The sequence below is a fragment of the Lissotriton helveticus genome, chromosome 6 (assembly GCF_964261635.1).
Source record: "Lissotriton helveticus chromosome 6, aLisHel1.1, whole genome shotgun sequence".
NCBI classification, from domain to species: Eukaryota; Metazoa; Chordata; class Amphibia; order Caudata; family Salamandridae; genus Lissotriton; species Lissotriton helveticus.
The window spans coordinates 17,730,217-17,748,837 of NC_136067.1; the positions used below are offsets into that span (position 1 = coordinate 17,730,217).

An 18,621-nucleotide genomic window follows, 5' to 3' on the forward strand; every position below is an offset into this window, starting at 1 on the left:
AAAGGGGGGATCTGTTTCTATGGTTCCCACTAGAGGGTCATGTTTAAAGTTGTAGAAATTACATGTTACGCTGGAAAGGTTAGGGGTTCGGGTGAGGCACTATGAGCTAGCCATGATTGGGTCATCAGGTTTTGACACCGTAGAGAGACACCGTCCCTACACTATGACATCCTGTGATCTTAACCCTCAGTTCAGCATAACTATCGAAATCCGTTCAACAAAAATACTAAATAAGTGCTCAAAGCACTGTCTATTTACAGTGGATCCTGTCCCCACACAATATAGTAGTTCTTGATTAGTAACACATTTATTAAATATATGTAAAATCATTATAATTTGTTAAAAATACAGTTGATTAAATTAATGTCTATAGTTCTACACATTTTCAACAGCTGTTGCATTGCAAATTCTTGTTGGAACTGTGAGCAGACACTGCAATGGCAGGTCTGAGATGCTTTTTCAGGGCTACTCTTGAGTAACCCTGGGTCAAAGCACTACGCTATGCTCGCGTAGTTTGCAAAGTTTGTCCAACTTCGCACTACGCATACTGCAAGTAGCACAGTGCAAACACTCATAGCGTAGCGTAGTGCAGCGGTAATATTTTGCTTGCTTGCGGTCCTCAACGTCAAGTTGGCGATCGCAAGCGTGGCAAATAAACCTCCTAGCAAAATTCTCAACGCGAGGAGGTCAGGTTTCTCATTGCGAGTGGTTGCGTATGCTCGCGACCGCTTGTGATGAGAAACTACCAGTCCGCGTTGAGAAAGCTGCCGCTCGAGTAAAAATCTACTCGAGCGGAAGAAATCTACAGCTCGCACTGTGCAAGATGCCGTTTTCAATAATTGCACAGTGCCGGATGCTTGTCCACGCTGTGCAATCATTGAAAATGGCATCTTGCACAGTGCAAACAGGCTACTATGCAGTTCACGTAGTGCTACGCATAGTGCGAAGTTCACGTAGTGCTCGCATAGTGCGAACTGCACTTCCCGTAGCTACGCGTAGCGATACTTAGCTAACTACACCCAGCCCTACTCTTGAGGGTGGCACAATCAGTGCTGCAGACCCACTAGTAAAAGACAAACAATTGATGGACAGAATGCAGTACAAATCCAAACATTCACCGCCAGTCAAGAGATCTGGGTTAAATCCATTAATCTTTTGCTCACCATGCCACCCCACCCCTTTGAAAACAATTAAAACAATGGATCCACACATTGATTGAGAGATTTTAGAGACGAGATAGGATGAAATTGATGGAGATGTTAGCATGATGCAATAATCTGTGTGTATTTTGGAAGAACTGATTTATTCTGTTTCTTCAATTCTGCAGTTTAAACAAGAGGAAGTGGAGCTGCCCAAGGTAGTGTCATGGACACACAAATACAACTACGGATTTCCATTATGGATGGGAAATTTCTACGCATATTTGCTCATAAATCACCCTGAATATGCAAAAGTTGTCTTCGGCAGAGGAGGTAGGTATTTATAAATGTTTCACATTAGAAAAATCATGGGGTTAAAATTTTTTAGGACCACATATATTAAGTAATTTTGTGTTCGCAAATATGCCGATAGACAGACTTTGCCCATTTGGGAACACAAAAAAGTCTTTTTACATGTACCCTTCTTGCGATTCGGACCTGTTGCTGAATTGCAAATTGATTTAGCGATTCAGTAACTGCAAGGCGCGTGTTTAGGGTGTCTCTTACAAATACCGAATTGTAACAGTATGTATGAATGTTTTCTGACCTTAAATGCGATAGCAAAATATTTGCAATTTACCACATACTTCAAGTAGGTGGTAACCCATTCGCAAATGGGAAGATGTCCCAAAGAGATCCCTTCCCCTTTGGGATTGTTAGTAAAAGCAATTTTAAGAGCAGGCATTGGTCACACAGACCATTACCTATACTACCAATCAAAGACATGGTGGTCTGATGACCCCAGCAGGCTACCATCCCTGTGATTTTAGCGATTCCTAGAGGGTCGCAAATTGCGACCTACCTCATTATTGTTAATAAGGTAGGTCGATTTACGACCATCTAGGAATCGCAAATTAAACTCATACATTTCAAATAGTAATTTCCTAATTGCGATATGCAGGAAAAAGCAAACAGAAACTCGCAATTTCAAACTTTCCTACATATAGCCCTTTGTGTTTTGTATTTGTCCTTTTTTATTTTCGGTTAATTATTTCGATCTCCCTACTTGCCATGCATCAGATAACATCCTGCTTTTAGAAAGAGGCCTTAGTTCATGCCATCCTCATTTACAGTGATTAGATCTTTGAAACCCCATATTGAGTGCACATTAAATTGCTTGATTTTTACTGTTCACACATTATAAATGGGTGGGGATTTGAAGTGGATTTGGACAAGGCAAAAAGACTGAGATATTATGAAAAAAGCAATTATTTGCAAAGCCAGTAAGCTGATTTCCATTTGAATTATAAACCAGACTCACTAGCATTGTGTTATGATCTTATGTGTGCCCATGCTTTTATCTTTATATATGCGTGCTTCTTTAAATGCACTTGCACGCTTTGAGTCTAGAACCCTGCTTCAGAGTAGTGTGTTCCATAACAGTCAGTTGGAAACTGTGGCTTACAAGCTGGCTGTGTGTTGGTGGTGTCAGAAGATCAAATAAAAGGTGCACATGTAAAACACACAAATACCCTAGGGGCATGTGCATCTATGGCACTACCAAAACTGTAGTTTTGGGTGCCTTTTCCTTATTTGCACATGGTTACCATCAACTTGAAGATGATAGCAACAACATTTCCTAAATGGCCATTTCGCATTTAAGAAATGCTTTGTACATGTGCCTAGGAAATTGCAAATAGGAAATCCCTATTAGGGGAATCGCAAAATGTAATTTTTTCTGGGTAGAAACTGCATTTTGCAACCGCGTTTAGGCCTTTGTACATATGGAAAGGCAGTATTGTATTTCTTAATGGACTGAAATTGTGATTTGGTCTGTTAAAATATGTAATTTCCCTTTGTACATATGGCTCTTTAAGCTTGTTCTTCTTTCACATGTGCCTACTCACAAATATATTGGCACATTACACCCTCCCTACATCTTAAAATAACTGTCCTCCCACTCACTGTTCCTTCTAACACACACTAGACCTATTAACCCCCTCTTACGCTCCACACTTCTGATAACAGTCTCAATTCACCTGGACTGCATCGGCAACTTCCTATGACCCCATGTGTAGAGTAGATCCCACTGAAGCCAGTATAACTGTCACAGACTAAATAAAAAAAATCACTTTTTAGCAGATTAATCCCAGTTTGTTGCTCTTCTGGACCTATCATGCAGGCATGTTAGGACCTTTGGGCATTGGGAGGTAGCTTAACACGTGTGTGCATATGCCCTGGTTCCTAGTCCATGGCCAGTAATTGGCTTTTAGGTGAGACCACTGTAGAGTTGCATAGAAACTGTGCATGTGACGTAAAATTGAATGTTGCATGTGTTTTGCAGTGCAGGTTTCATCACACTTTGATATATTTGAGTTTTAAACAACTATAAGCCAAGCTGTAGCATGCAGATATCAGATTAAACCCTGTTAAGATGTTTAAAGGCCTACCTCTAATATTAAATGATTCTCCCGTAGAAGATGATGTCGAGCCCACAAATCCCAGATGAGTTGAAGACATGAAACTTGCCACTGTCCCTAGTTAATTGGCCTAAGGACAATGACCAGCCTGCACTCAGAGGCTGTAACACTCAGAATTTAGTTACATCTGAAAAACTGAGAAAGCTGCAATGGATAGGCCATATCTCAAAAGACATAACCGACTTGGGGCCATATGTAGGTAAATTGAGAATACCGAATCCTTAATACCGAATTTTACCGAATCGGTATTAAGGATTCGGTATACGCGATGTAGATAAAAAATCGTTAAATATTACCGATTCGTTATGAATCGGTATTAAATACCGATTTCGGACAAATCGGTAAAAAATGAGAATGAAATACCGAATCGGTATTACAGAATCCATTACCGAATCGGAAATACCGAATCGGTAATTCAAAACATCGTAATTTGTTGAATCAGCCAATCCAGATACACCCAATTACCTCCCAAACAGGAAGTGGCCACACCCAGCCAGGTGCACAGGACCTGGAGCTCACAGTGAGGCAGGCAGGCAGGCAGACAGCCTTGTGAGCTGAGGAGCCAGCAGCAACACAGCCACACCGCCACAAGCAGGACTGCAAAACAACAAGAAGCATTGCAATGGCAAGCCAGGACAGGGAGAAGGAGGGAGGTGACAGAAAGAGAAAACTCAAGTTTAGTGACAATGAGCTGGAGGTCCTGATCCAGGATGTCAGTCAAGAGCACCACAAGCTCTTTGGAGCCCAGTCCCACCAAGTGCCAGAGTCACAGAAGAGGCAAATCTGGAGTGGCATCAGGGACAAAATCAATGCCATAGGTGTGACCCAGCGCACCATAGAGGACATCAGGAAGAGGTGGTACAACCTCAGGAAGATAGCCAAACTGAGGATGGCAGAGAGACTGAGGCAGGCTGGAAAAACAGGAGGAGGGAAAAACAGAGCCCCAGTACCAACACCACTTGAACAGATGGTTGAATCCACCATCCAGCAGGAGAGTGTAATTGGCGTGGGAGACGCCGACAGCTCCGCCAGAGCAGCTAGAAAACAAGGTAAGAAGCATACCCAGCATGCTGTGCTACCCCCTCCCCACCCCCAATCCCCATAGTGGCAAAGGGGCTCCCACTCCACCCCATGTCTTACTGGATACCTGCAATGCATTATGGGTGATGTAGTCAGAGGGAACACATGAATAGGACAGTCAGGCTAGCAAACACAATAGCATGGTAAAGTAATAGGCAATGTCAGGACAACCACTGTGCTCTGTAGGCATGTTGTTTAATGAATTCACATGGCATACAGAGCAGTAAGCATATCTACATTTGTGTCATTACAGGCGAGTCATCTCGCAGTGCAGCAGAGAGCAGCCGAGCTAAGTCAGCCAGGCCGGAGGGGAGGCAAAATGAAGACGCCAGCAGGCCTGCAGGGACCACAAGCTCTGCGTCATCACGGCCATCTATTCCACCACCACAGCCATCACCACAGCGCCAGGGAAGTCCACAATCCCCTCTTACACAGTCTCCACTGCGAAGATCACCAACACCCCCACCCCCACAGTCAGGCAGGAGGCATGCCGCGGCCACCCTCCAGCAGATGGAGGAGTCAGATGAGGAGGGCAGATGGGGCGAACAAAGTCCCATAGGGGAAATATCCAACATGGAGAGGTGTAGTTCTGCATCCGAGGGTGCCCACATCTCATCCAGACGCCGCAGGGCAAGGCCGGACAGTCCAGAGGCAGCCGAGCTGGGTGACAGTGTGTTCGCAGGACTGGAAGGCAACATGCTGAAGGTCCAGCGCCTGCAATGGAAAGAAGAGAGACAGAGGCTCCAGGCCTATACCAAGTCGGTGAACCGGCTCGCCACTTCAACATCACTGATGTGTCGCAGGTCCATCGCCATGCAGGAGGAGATGGCGCATTGCAGCAGGGATGTGGCCAGGGGGATGGTGTCCTTGACCTCAGTGCTAGAGCAAATGCAGAATGCTAAGGCCACCACAATGGAAGGGGGGGGGACAGTGAGGAGGCCACCAGCCGTGGTAGCATCACGCCCTCACCCACCGAGTTCAGAAGGCGTAGTGAACGTAACGTGCCTTCACATGAACAGTCCGACACACCGGACAGTGTAGATAGGGAACGGTCATGGGCAGCACGTGGCCGCAAGAAGTAAGGACCAATGGCTGTTGCCAAGCATGAGATGGGTGATGTAACCCATGTCCAATTGGAGATTGCTCACATTACTGGGGGTGTGCCTAATAAACACCTTGAAATGTAACTGGAACAGGCTCTGTGTCGTTACTCACTCAGAAGTAGTTTGCCGTTATCTCTGCCCGTCGCTGTCTCCCATCATGTTCAATAGCAACACCTGCTGTGCTGGGCTCTGGCTGAGGGTTGTCCTCGTCCTCGTCATCTGAGTCAGTCAGTTCCACTGCTGTTCCTTTTTTGATGGCCAGATTGTGTAGCATTGCACATGTAGCAATAATCTTGCAACATTTGATGGGGCTGTAGAGACGTGCACCTCCAGTTTTGTGGAGGCAACGGAATCTGCTTTTGAGCAATCCAAACGTGAGCTCCACCACGTTGCGTGTGCTCCTATGTGCCACATTGTATCTCCTCTCCCTCGGGGTGGTTGGGTTGAGATAAGGTGTGAGTAGATACGGGCGGAGGGCATATGCGCTGTCACCTATGTACAGATGTAAGTGGCATTATGTTGTGTGATCAATAGCTTTAGCCAGGGTGTACATCAGAGTGTGTCACATTTACTTACCTAGTATGTATCCGTCTCCAAATTCACCTGCAAGCAAACGGGTATGGATGCCACTGTTCCGGAAGATGTACGCGTCGTGGCTACTGCCGGGGAATTTGGCCACGATGTCGGTAATTAAGAACTTGGCATCACATATCACCTGTACATTGATGGAGTGGGTGGATTTGCGGTTCCTGTAAATGTATTCACTAGCTGCAGGTGGGCAGATGGGTATATGGGTCCCATCTATGCAGCCGATGACGTGTGGAAAGTGTGCCATTTGGTAGAACTCCAGCTTGGTCCTCTGCAGCTCCGCCTGTGTACTGGGGAAGGAAATGTAGTGTTCCATTCTGTCCATCATGGCATCTAGGAAAGTGTTGGAAAAACGGGACAAACAGCTCTGTGACACTCCACCCACTGCAGCAATCACACCCTGGAAACTTCCTGATGCAAGGAGGTGCAGGCAGCAGAGAACCTGGACATGGGTGGGGACAGCGTGGGCCCTTGGTGTCTGATGCTCCAGATAGGGTTTTAGGTCCCGTATTAGCTCCAGGATGGTATCAGGGTGCAGTCTGTATCTTTCATGAATTTCTGCTTCTGTCAAGTGGAACAATGTGATGCGCAATCTGTACACCTGCTCCTCCCGTCTCCAGATCCTTACTCCTGCTGCTCTCAAGCGTAGCCGCCTTGCAATGAGGTAGAGTCCTGCCATTGTGTTCCCACTGATGCATTTTGGGCCTGTTTTTATGCACTCCACCTGATTATCACATGCTCCAGAAAAGTGGTAAATACCGATTCGTTATTACCGAATCCGGTCAATTTCGGTAATACCGAGGTTTGCTACATAGCATTTTTGGGGATTGTTCCGAATCGTTATTTCCGATTAGGTAATATTTGTTTCGGTAATTTTGATTCGGAAAATAACGATTCGGTAATTTATTACCGATTCGTTATTAACGAATCAATTCGGTATTACGTACATCTCACATGGCTAATTACCGGTCGGTAACAACGAAAACTGGCCTTTTTCGGTGTTACCGACCGGTATTCGACCACCTACATATGGCCCTTGGTTACTTACCAGTAATGTTCATCACTCCGAGTCATAGTCTTCGTCATCACAGTCACAAAGGAGCACCCTGTGTTCCAGACACAGCATTTACCCATAAATTAAAAAGGTCCCCACCCAATATGGCAGCCTTGCAGGAAGTACCTGTCACCTGGCCTATAAATACGGGACCAACACAGGAAACATCCTGAAATACAAAAGCAGAAAGAAAGAAAAGACAAGAAATTTGTTCGTCCCCCCCACCACCAAGGGCGGGCAGAAGGGAATATGACTGTGATGAGGAAGACTATGACACAGAGTATTAAACATTACCGGTAAGTAACCAAGTCATTACCATTCTCATCCATCTTCCTCATCACAGTCACAAAGGAGCGAATACCCAAGCGCCGGACGAACAAAGAAACAGACTTCCAGGATGCCAATGAAAAAACAATGTGGACAATCACAACCAGTGAACACCTGCAAAGACGGCGGACCCAAAACTCCAGAAGACCCACTTCCAACCACAAAGAAATAGTAGAAGACACGGGGGGAGGCCGAAGATGCCAAAGCACAAAGTACCATCAAGGAGGCCCCTAGAGAGAAGCCCAGGAGGAAGACACACACTGAGTGGAACGACCACGAATGACTAAGGGAAGAGAGACATCTGGAAGCAGGAAGGCCAATACCAACCAAAAAGGGGCACAATCCCACGACCCTGAGAACAAGAGACACAAGTCAACCCTGAGAGAAAGACTTACTTGTGCAACCGACCGAGCAAGTCGGGCAGAGAAGTTGGACCAAACCCAATGGGAACAGAGGCCTGCGCAGGACGATGGCCCGCCAAACAACCCCAAGGGCGACATTAAAAAGCCCACCGGGTGACGGGAGGCTGCATGCCAAGGCAGCACCAGACCCCAAGGCAAACCAGGGAATGGAGCCGGAACCCCACCCCAAAGAGTGGCAGCCAAGGACATTGAGGAGAAGGACCAGGCAAGAAGAGGATGACAAGCAAATGACAAGCACCCCCAATGGCGCCCACACGGAAAGGATCAGAATGCAAAGCAAGAAGGACCAACATCAACCTGAGAAAGATGAAAGGCAGAGCGGGCCCTCCGGGATGGGAACCTGTGACCAAGAGGACGAACACAGGCTACTGCAGTAGACGCAGTAGTCCACCGAGCCGCCAGCCCCTCACCACAGGTAGCCCACAGCACCAGGAATTAACTGGCGGGCACACATCCAGGAACAAACCAGGCCCGACCATGCAGCACCCATGACAAGAACAGCAACACCTCTGAAAGAGAGGATGACCAAGAACGGATGAGAGCAGGAGTTCAAGGGACGTACGGCAGTAGGCACCAAAGGGCCAAGGAGCCGAAGGGCCCCAGCAGCATATTAAAGAGTATCTTGGCACTGAATAACAGATGTATTATTGTTACCCACCTCAATGGTACTCCTGTTATCAACCTCAGAAGGATGAGAGGCTGAGTGAAGCCACCGGGAAACAGTTAAACTCAACTCGGCTCAATCCACAAAACCTAAAGTATGGACAATAGACTGGAAAAAACTCAACCCAAACATGTTACCCGCTTCCAGCCACAATCTACTTTTGCCCCCTGCTGGTGCCTCCAACGTACATGATCTCACCAACCATCATCTCAACTCTATGACTTCAATAATTAACAAATTTGCTCCCCTTCAACTAAAGAGAGTTTCCACGAAAGACTCTAAACCCTGGTTCAATGGTCCACTTTACGATGATAGATGTTCTCTCAGAACTGCTGAACGCAACTGAAGATCGGTCCCATCCGCCAAGCTCCTCATGACTCTAAAAAGAAAGAGAAATGCTTACTACCGAAAGACCAAGCGCACCAATGCAGACTTCTTCAGTCACCAACTTGACCAAGCAAGAAATCCACTAAAAAAACTCTTTGAATTAATCAAAACCCAATCTAAGGACGCACCTCAACGTCCTCAAGACCTAACTCATCCACAACCCACATGTGAAGAATTCTCTACCTTCTTTAATCTAAAGACAGAGAACATCAAGAAAGATCTCCTCAATGACCTAATTTCTCACTCTTGTCAGCACATCAAAACCGCTCCTCTACCCACAAGTGCAGCACAACAAACACCTTCATAGTTTGTTTTAAAAAATGACGCGGTATGGTCATCCTTTTACACCTATTCTGAAGACGCTATTGGCAAGTTTCTCAATGCCCTGAAGCCTGCCACTCACCTCACCCACCCTCTGCCTGCAAATGCAGTTAAAGAACTTACCCCATTGCTTCTCCCTCTCTGGACCAAAATCATCAACAGTTCACTCCTACAAGGTTGCATCCCTGACTCCCTTAAGGTGGGGTAGGTCTCTCCCATTCCTTAAGAAACCCACAGCTGACCCCACGGACCTAAACAACTACCGTCCTATCTCCAATATTCCCACCCTGCCCAAACCTTTGGAAAAATGTGTTCACCAACTGACAAAACATATTGATCGCTTCAACCTTCTCAACAAACATCAGTCCAGCTTCCGAGCAGACCACAGCACAGAATCAGACATGACACACATCATTGATGATGCTCTCCAAATACTTGATCAAAACGGAACATGCCTTCTTATCCTGCTAGACCTCTCATCAGCCTTCGATACGGTCAAACACAAGAACTTGATAGATCTGTTGAACCACAGAATGGGCCTATCTGTGCTTAACTGATTAATTTAAGGTCAACAACACTCTATCTAAACCCGTTCCAGTTACGATTGGAGTACCACAAGGTTCCTCGCTTTTACCAACACGTTTTAACTTATTCATGAAACTACTCACCGATCTGCTACAAGCATCCAACGTGCAATTCCACATGTACCCTTACGATACCCAACTCTACCTTAAGATCAACACTCTTGAAGACATTAATTTGCTTAACACTACCCTTAAGACCACCCAAACATGGCTGGTAGAGAATCACCTCAAATTGAATCCCTCAAAAGCTGAATTCTTCCTAATTGCCCCACCTGCCAAAGTCCCCATAATGCATGATTGGATCAAACACCTTACAGCACTCAACATTCAACCAACCATTGTGGATTCAGTAAAATCATTGGGTATTACACTTCATTGCAACTTCAATATGCAGGAAAACATTTGTAACGCAACAAAGGGAGCAAACTTTCAGATTAATACACTGAGGAAGCTGAAACCCTTCCTACCGGCCAAAGACTTCAAGATGGTGGTTCAAGCTCTGGTTCTACCTCAGCTGGACTGTGGAAGTTTCTCGCTATGCGGTCTCCCCAAACCTTCTACGGCTCCCCTAAGAGGCTCTACTAATGCCATTTGAAGCCAGAATTCACCTGAAAATACACTGAGGAAGCTGAAACCCATCCTACCGGCCAAAGACTTCAAGATGGTGGTTCAAGCTCTAGTTCTACCTCAGCTGGACTATGGAAGTGTCTCGCTATGCGATCTCCCCAAAGCTACTACGGCTCCCCTAAGAGGCTCTACTAATGCGGCAGCGAGACTCATCACTGGCTCAAAAAGAAGGGCCCACATCTCCCTTGACCTTAAATCTCTAAACTGGCTGCCATTTGAAGCCAGAATTCACCTGAAAATAGTGTGCATGACGCATAGGGCCATACATCACAATGCTCCTAGGTATCTCATACAGAAACTCACAATATTCGGTGGGATGACAACCACAAGAAGTGCGGAAAACCTCCTACTGAAGCCACAAAGATTCAACAAGAAAAAAACATACAAACAATCCTTCTCTGGAATGGCGCCCAGGATTTGGAAAGACCTTCCCCCAGAAATAAGACTGAACCCCTCCACTGCATCTTTCAAATTGGAAGTAAAATGCATTCTTATGGCAAAATTCACTCAAACACATACCTATGATGCCCTGAGAACATCCGTACATGGCATCAAACTAGTCAACCTAATCAATCAATTTGTCGTTACCATGTCTCTACAGTTCGCTCCTGTTTTGCACCTTATTGCTCTGGTTTATGTTAGCTCAATGATGTTATTTTTTATTTTACTTACTTATCTTTACTGTATTACCTTCACTCACCAGGTCCCTTCTGTTCTGCTTCTTACTGCCTGCTCTATGTTTGCCCTATGGTATTATGTACACATCACTGACCTATCTTGTATCACCTTAAATCAAACATGCTTAAAATGACATTTCTTAAACACCCAGCTAAACAGTCACCCATCATCGAAGAATGGATGAATCAACTAACAGCTCTTAATTGCATGCCACTCATCATTGATTCCACAAGCTCAGTGTGAATAATGCTAGATAAGAGTTTGAACATAGGTGCTCTCATTAAAAAGGAGCAAACTTCCAATTGAGCATCTTAATGAAAATAAAACCTTTCCTTCCCCCCAATGACTTCAAGGCTACGGTGCAAGCCCTAGTGATTTATAAGCTGGATTATGGAAGCGCAAGCCTCTGCGGTCTTTCTAGATATAAGATGGCTCCTTTAACGGCCACCCTCAACTCTGCCTCTAGGCTCGTCACACGCTCAAAAAGAAACAATCATATCACTTCTCAGCAACAATCCCTCAATTGGCTCCCTTATGTAGAAAGATTAAAACAAAAAATTGCATGCATGACTAACAAAGCCTTACATTTCAATACCCCCATTATACCTCGCACAAAACCTTGAGCTCTCTGTTGGATCTAGACACTCTAGGAGTGTCAGCACCTTACTGCTAAAGCCATAAACATTCCATTAAAAGAAAACATACAAACACATTTTCTCAGGTATCGCCCTGAGAATGAGAGATTCCTTGCCCCTCTGAAACCTGACTGAATCCCTTTACTGCTTCTTCAAAAAGAATGTTACAGTGCTAATGATGAAGATATTTCTGTCCTCGGACCCCAGCTTCCCAAGCATTCTAGGGCACGCTCTTCTCACCATTGTTTACTATTCGACTGTTATGATTGTATGTTGATTTGTTGGTTTATTGTTACTACCTCCTGTACCATTCGTGAGTGCTAAATTGTAAAGCGCTCAGATACTCCCAGGGGTCATGTACGCGCTATATAAAACCTTTTAAATAACTGAAAGATGGATCCATACAGTGACTATTTACAGTCCACAACAGAGACTTTATAAATAAATGAATTGTGGGAACTTCCAAACTCTTTAAAGAATATGTTAACAAAATAATGTGTGAGCGTGCGCAATTGGATTGCTAAAATCTTCTTAAAAAGTGTGCCCATTCATGGATAACCATCCAATCCTATGAGACTTTAGCACATTAAGAATACCTAAACTTCACCTATTCATTCCACAAAAAAATTGAAACAATGCATCCTCTAAATGGGTGATTGCCCAACTCCGGACCTTTGTACAAAAATCCATACAAAAGAAATTAATAAATCCTGTAGAGGCTGCAATCAATTTCAAGACACCATTATGCACATTATTTGCATTTGCACAACTTTCTTAACAGAGCAACACAATTTGTATGGCAGTCTTTCATCACACCAGGAGTGCAGACTTGTCGATAAGCAGCAATAGCTTGTTTAAGTAGGAGTAATATAAGACTAAATATGCTGACGATCACATTTTTTAGACAAATAAACAAACCGCAACAAAAGCTAAATGAACTTTAATCCCCTGTGTATACTGGTGTCATCTTTGCTTTAATTGTACATTTTCCCTGATTGTTAGAACTGGCTATTTCTGGTAGGCTAAGGCTGACGCCAAAGCCAGGCAGAAACCACCATTCTAGTCAGGGCAAGGAAGTCACACGCCAAGATAACCCCTGCTCTCCCCCTTGGTAGCTTGGCACGAGCAGTGAGGCTAAACTCAGAGGCAATGTGTAAAGCATTTGCGCCAGCACACAACAGCAACAACATCCTAGGCACACCACAAAAGGAACTCCACACAAGGTTATATGAAAATAACTTCTGTATTGTCAAAACACATTAGATAGAAATCACACATGTACATTGTGCCAACTGGCACGGGCAATATTCATAAGGGATTATTTACAGGACAGGGCCACATGGGCCACTGTCAGAATCAACACTTTTAGAAATAGAAATACTGTCAGAAATTAGAATAAAAGGATATAAAATAACAGTTATAAATCACAACCAGTATCTACTGGTAACAGGTAAGTACCACCTACGCAACCCTAACCACCTTAGGAGAATGTCACGCAGGGGACCAGGACCTCACTAGGACCACCTGTATCAAAAAGAACAACCACCTAAGTATCACACAGCATTTAGGGGTATAAACAAGAACACATTACCCATGATGCATAAATATACATTCAGAGGAGTAGTAAAGGAAAACACATGATGCCTAAAACATTCAGAGGTGTACGGACAACCACCTAAGTATCACACAGCGTTTAGGGGTCTAGGAAAGAACACATTACCCATGATGCATAAATATACATTCAGAGGAGTAGTAAAGGGAAACACATGATGCCTAAACCTACACATTCAGCGGTGTTAAGAACAAAGCACATGATGCAATGAAAATACATTCAGAGGTACCAGAACAATACAATAGTGCAAAAATCACATGATGCCTAAAAACATTCAGAGGTGCAGAAATAACACATGATGCAAGAAATCACATTCAGAGGTGCAATAACCATACAATTGCGCAAAACCTACATAAGCCACCACCCGTGGCAGTCAATAGGCCAACTGGCCTTGTTGCGGCTAGGACGCCCTGTGTCTCAATGTCAGGGGCCTAAACGTGGCAGGTGCCCACTACTTGCTGGGCACCTGGGAACATCCCAAGACCTAAACTGTGCAGCTGCCCACTAATTACTAAGCAGCTGGGAATCAAAACTGCGCCAGGGCCCTCACTGGCCCTAGAACCAAAGCTGCGCCATCTGGGAGCCACACAGGCTCTGGACACCACACATGCGCAGAACGTTGGAGCCACACAGGCTCTGACACTAACTTTGCCCCCTAAGAGCCCTCTTCTGGGCTCGCAAAACAACAAGGGGGGCAGGGAGCCTCTCAGGGCTCTACAAGAAGGAATGCCCACAGAGCCTCTTGTGGCACGAAACAAAGAAATGCCCCCTCGAGCCTCTCTGGGGAGCCTTGCGGGCTCTAAACATTGTGGGGCCATGGAGCTGCTCAGGGCTCGAACTGCAAATGCCCCTTGAGCCCCGCAGGCTCTGAACAACTATCTCACTGGCAGGAGGGGGGGGCACCGGCAATGTGCCCTGACGCCCCCTCTAACCACAAATGGCCACCGGAGCCTTCTCATGGCTCTAGACAACATTGGGGCGACCCGCTGCCAACCGGGGCCGCCCTGACTCTGTGCCAACACGGTGCACCCGTCCCCTGCACCAGCCGTAGCCCCTACGGAGCCCGCCCCAGCCTGTTTTACTCACCGGCTGCTCTGGCGGGGCCCCTCGCGGGCTCTTCGGCGTGCGGCGGGACAGCAGCTCCACGCTGCCTCTCGTCGCGGCGGGCAGCATCCAGCAACCCTGGTCTCCCTCTTCCTACGGGAGACCGGCAACAACGGCAAGGCTTCCCCCAGGCAGGGTGATGCGGAAGTGACTCCTTCCCGGCCCCGCCCACAGTCAGGCGGGCGTGGGCCGGACTTCCTGTTTTGCCGCGACTGCGGCAGTAATTTCTTTACGGGGGCAGCACCGAGGGGCGGGCACCCTCGGTGCGAAAAATAACCACAGGAGCAGGTTGAGCACCCGCCTAGGGCACCATAAACGGGGTGGCACCCGTAATTAGCAATATAAGTGGGCATAAGGCAGCAACAGCGCCCAGCGCTGTAAGAGTTAAACAGCGCTCCCAGAGGAAAATAAAAGCGCCTACCAGGATAGCATGGTTTTAAAAGTAAACTACAGCGTTACCATACTACCCAAGGTCCTGGCAAAATTAGCATCAATCAGAAAAGGTCCCATCAGTCCTGGAGGAATAAAGGGGGAGCAAAACAGCTCAACAAAGAAGAGTCCTCCAGCGTCCAGGGTATCCAGGGGCTGGGCAGGGCTCAGGGAGGCAAGCCTTCCCCTGAGCCCTAGCAGCAGCACGCCCCTGGCAGGATTCAAGTCCAAAAACAAGAACATTTTGGAAGGGGACACAGCCCCTTCTTATACACAGAACAGTCTTTGAAGTCCTTGTGCAGGCAGTGTGAGAACCAGCTAGAACTGGTTATAGGGAAGTCCTGTCAGTATCAGGGACAGAGGTGACAGTCGCCCAGCGGGGAGGTGGAGCCAGCATTGTGGCAGGCAGGCACAGCCTCATTCACTATCAGGTGCTATCTCCACCCACTTCCTTGGCAGCAGATGCTGCCTTTCATCCACGGGCTGACCCAGACAACCTCCTGGGGGCTCTGCAGCCCCTGTCACCCTCAAACCAGACAGTCAATCCACAATCAGGCCCAGGCACTCTGGGCCAGGCTCACCAGCCAATAACACGCCAGGCACAAATTACACAAATATACCAACTTCTCAAAGTGGCACTTCTAGACTAGACACAATCATGCCGCATACACCATTTCGCAGCATTCAATCTCACGAGTTCGCACATATCAAACTCGACCCTGCACTCCCCACACATCAGGAAGTACCCTGGGCATACATATTCCCCATTCATTCCTATGGGAGGGCAGCTCACTCACCACACATACACAGAGAGCTCACGCACTTTACACTGTACCACAGTGAAAAAGTGCGCCAAGACCTAAAATCATTAACACCAGGTTCCAGAAACAGGCTAGGAAAAAGCAAAAAGTTTCGGGGTGAACCTGCCAAAAGGGCCAGGTCCAACACTGATGAATTCTTTATGGGGCCTTTCTAAAAGCACTTTGTATCATGATAACATTTGTCATTGCCATCAAGTGTATAATGCCACCCAATGTGGATTGAAATAGGTATTTTTATAGTAATATTATTGAATTCTTTTTTTCATACAATTTTAATATTTAATAACGTGAATTTTGAATATGCCATTAGCATGTTTCTGTAGTAATATAATTGAATTAAAATTGCTACTTACCATACAAGTTAAAGCAGTCACTATTTATCACAATGCGAGGTTTAGGTATTTCTCTACCTAAGTCATTGTAGGCAAATACATGGATTCCTCTAGACCCCCCCTCCTGTAGTGACTGTAATTTCTCCTAGCCCCGAAAAAATGCCAAGGTTGCCCTAGTCTGACAATCCGGATCCAATAGGAGTGGTATGAATCTCGACTCTTCCATGGTTTGACTCCCAACATGCATTAAAACAAAAATGCAAATAATTCATGCAGCTACTCTGCTCCACTGACATGGTTGTTATTTTTTAAAGTGCACCACCCAGTGTTGCCACCTTTTGCGAAAAAGTGAAAATATATTGAAATAGGTGACTTACAGCCTGATTCATCAAGCTGATTTGCGCTCGCAAAGGGCCAGATTCTGAGAATCTGGCCCTTTGCGAGTGCGATTTTTGCATTTGGGATTCATCATCCCAAATGCAAAAATCTCTATTACCGAAATCGCATATTTGCGAGGAATTGGATTTGAGGAATCTCTAATAGAGATTCCTTAAATGCAATTCATCAACCAAATAGAAATAGCGAAATCGCAATATTTGGTCTCAATTTACCACCAGGTCTGACTTGGTGGTAAATTGCGTAAATAGTGTAAAAAGCACTTTAGTGCATTTTTTTCTTTTGCATGTTACACACACACATGTCCTTTGGACATGTGTGTGCGCAACACCTGTTCAAATGTGCATTTTAGGGGTGCTACAGGGTGTCCTTTGGACACCCCTGGCACCCTTAAAATCGCTATCTGATTTGCGAGTAGCAAATTGCTACTCGCAAATAAGGGATACTCCCCATTCATTCCTATGGGCCTTTTGGCCCATAGGAATGAATGGGGAGGTATTCCTTTTTTTGCGAGTAGCAAATTGCTACTCGCAAATAGAGAACATGTAGGAATCGCTATTTATTTAGCAATTCCTACATGAATACCGTTTTGCGAGTCCTCAATAGCGAATCGCTATGATTCGCTATTAGGGGCTCGCAAAACGGCCCCTTGATGAATCAGGCTGATAGTATTCCCTCTTTTCGGCTCTAAAATGCTGCAGTTTGAATGTGATTGCTTTACCTCATTTGATAAACATGAATGAATACAAATTTCACTTTAATGGGGCTTTAACATGGCAGTGTAATGTGGAGCCGTTAATTACCTCAAGTAAGTAGTCACTGGCAACTTGTTCCACATCCCAAAAACACAAATTGTTTCTACAGTTGTTCCATAAATATAAATATATACGTCATGAAAAAACACCTATTTTTTCATCATGTATTTTATATAGTATAAACGTGTGCCCAAAAGCTATTTCTCACACTCCTCGCTATGTTATATTATTTTCCTAGATCCCAAGAGTTCGATGGTGTATGATTTCTTTGTTCCCTGGATCGGTACGTATGGAAACGATTCAGAACTCCTTTATGAAATACTATGGCAGGAACTTACACCAGGAAATAAATTATGATTGGGTGCATTGTACATTGCCATAGGAGGCTTGGAATTGATGGATGGGTTTCTAGAAATATGTTGCATAATTTGAACTAACTACCTGTGCTTTATTGCGAATGTGTGATTTTTAGAGTAAATCTAATGTTCAAGAATGTTGTTTCATTAAACTATTACTTGTAATGATGTGATGTTGCACTCTTTGGAAGACTTAATGTTGTACTCACGTAGCTTGACTTTTAAAGGTCACGATGAGGTTTCATAGGGATTCATCTTTAAGTGATGTCCTGCAGTTACTGCTTATTATTTCATAGGCATGATAAAAGAGAAAGTCTGCAATGCAGGTGCTGCTGAGGCTGATGCACACAGCGACTGCTGGGACTTAGTGTAAATAGAGGGATATCTGAGCTCGAGGGTGTGCAGTGATTGAAAAATAAAATGTCCAGGTTACTGCCCACCCTACTATTTTATTTCTTATGCATTTAGGACCAGATGTATGAAACTTGCTTACAGTCTCCAACACACTGATTTAGAGTTTAATACTTTAAAAAAATGATTTCCCATGAACAAGCTTTAGGAGATGATAACGTTTTTTCGACTCCTAAAATAGGATTGTAAAAATTGTCACTCTAAGTCATATGGCCCCTACCCTTAGTAACCAGTCTCCATTTATAGGCACTGACATGGTGCCTAGAAATACACCGATAACACATCCCCGCACATAGGAAAGCGGGATGCCAGAGGC

The 18,621-nt window shown here is 45.3% G+C and overlaps 1 protein-coding gene across 1 annotated transcript in view; it reads left to right on the forward strand.

The window, feature by feature from the left end:
• The window catches only part of LOC144761653 (cytochrome P450 4B1-like), a gene marked incomplete at its 5' end in the record, with an annotated part of 385,112 nt that overhangs the window by 64,245 nt on the left and 302,246 nt on the right, over positions 1–18,621 (forward strand). The window contains 2 exons of the mRNA XM_078646943.1: positions 1,328–1,472; positions 17,777–17,821. Of these exons, the coding sequence (XP_078503069.1) occupies positions 1,328–1,472; positions 17,777–17,821 (190 nt within the window). The remainder of the gene's footprint in view (positions 1–1,327; positions 1,473–17,776; positions 17,822–18,621) is intronic.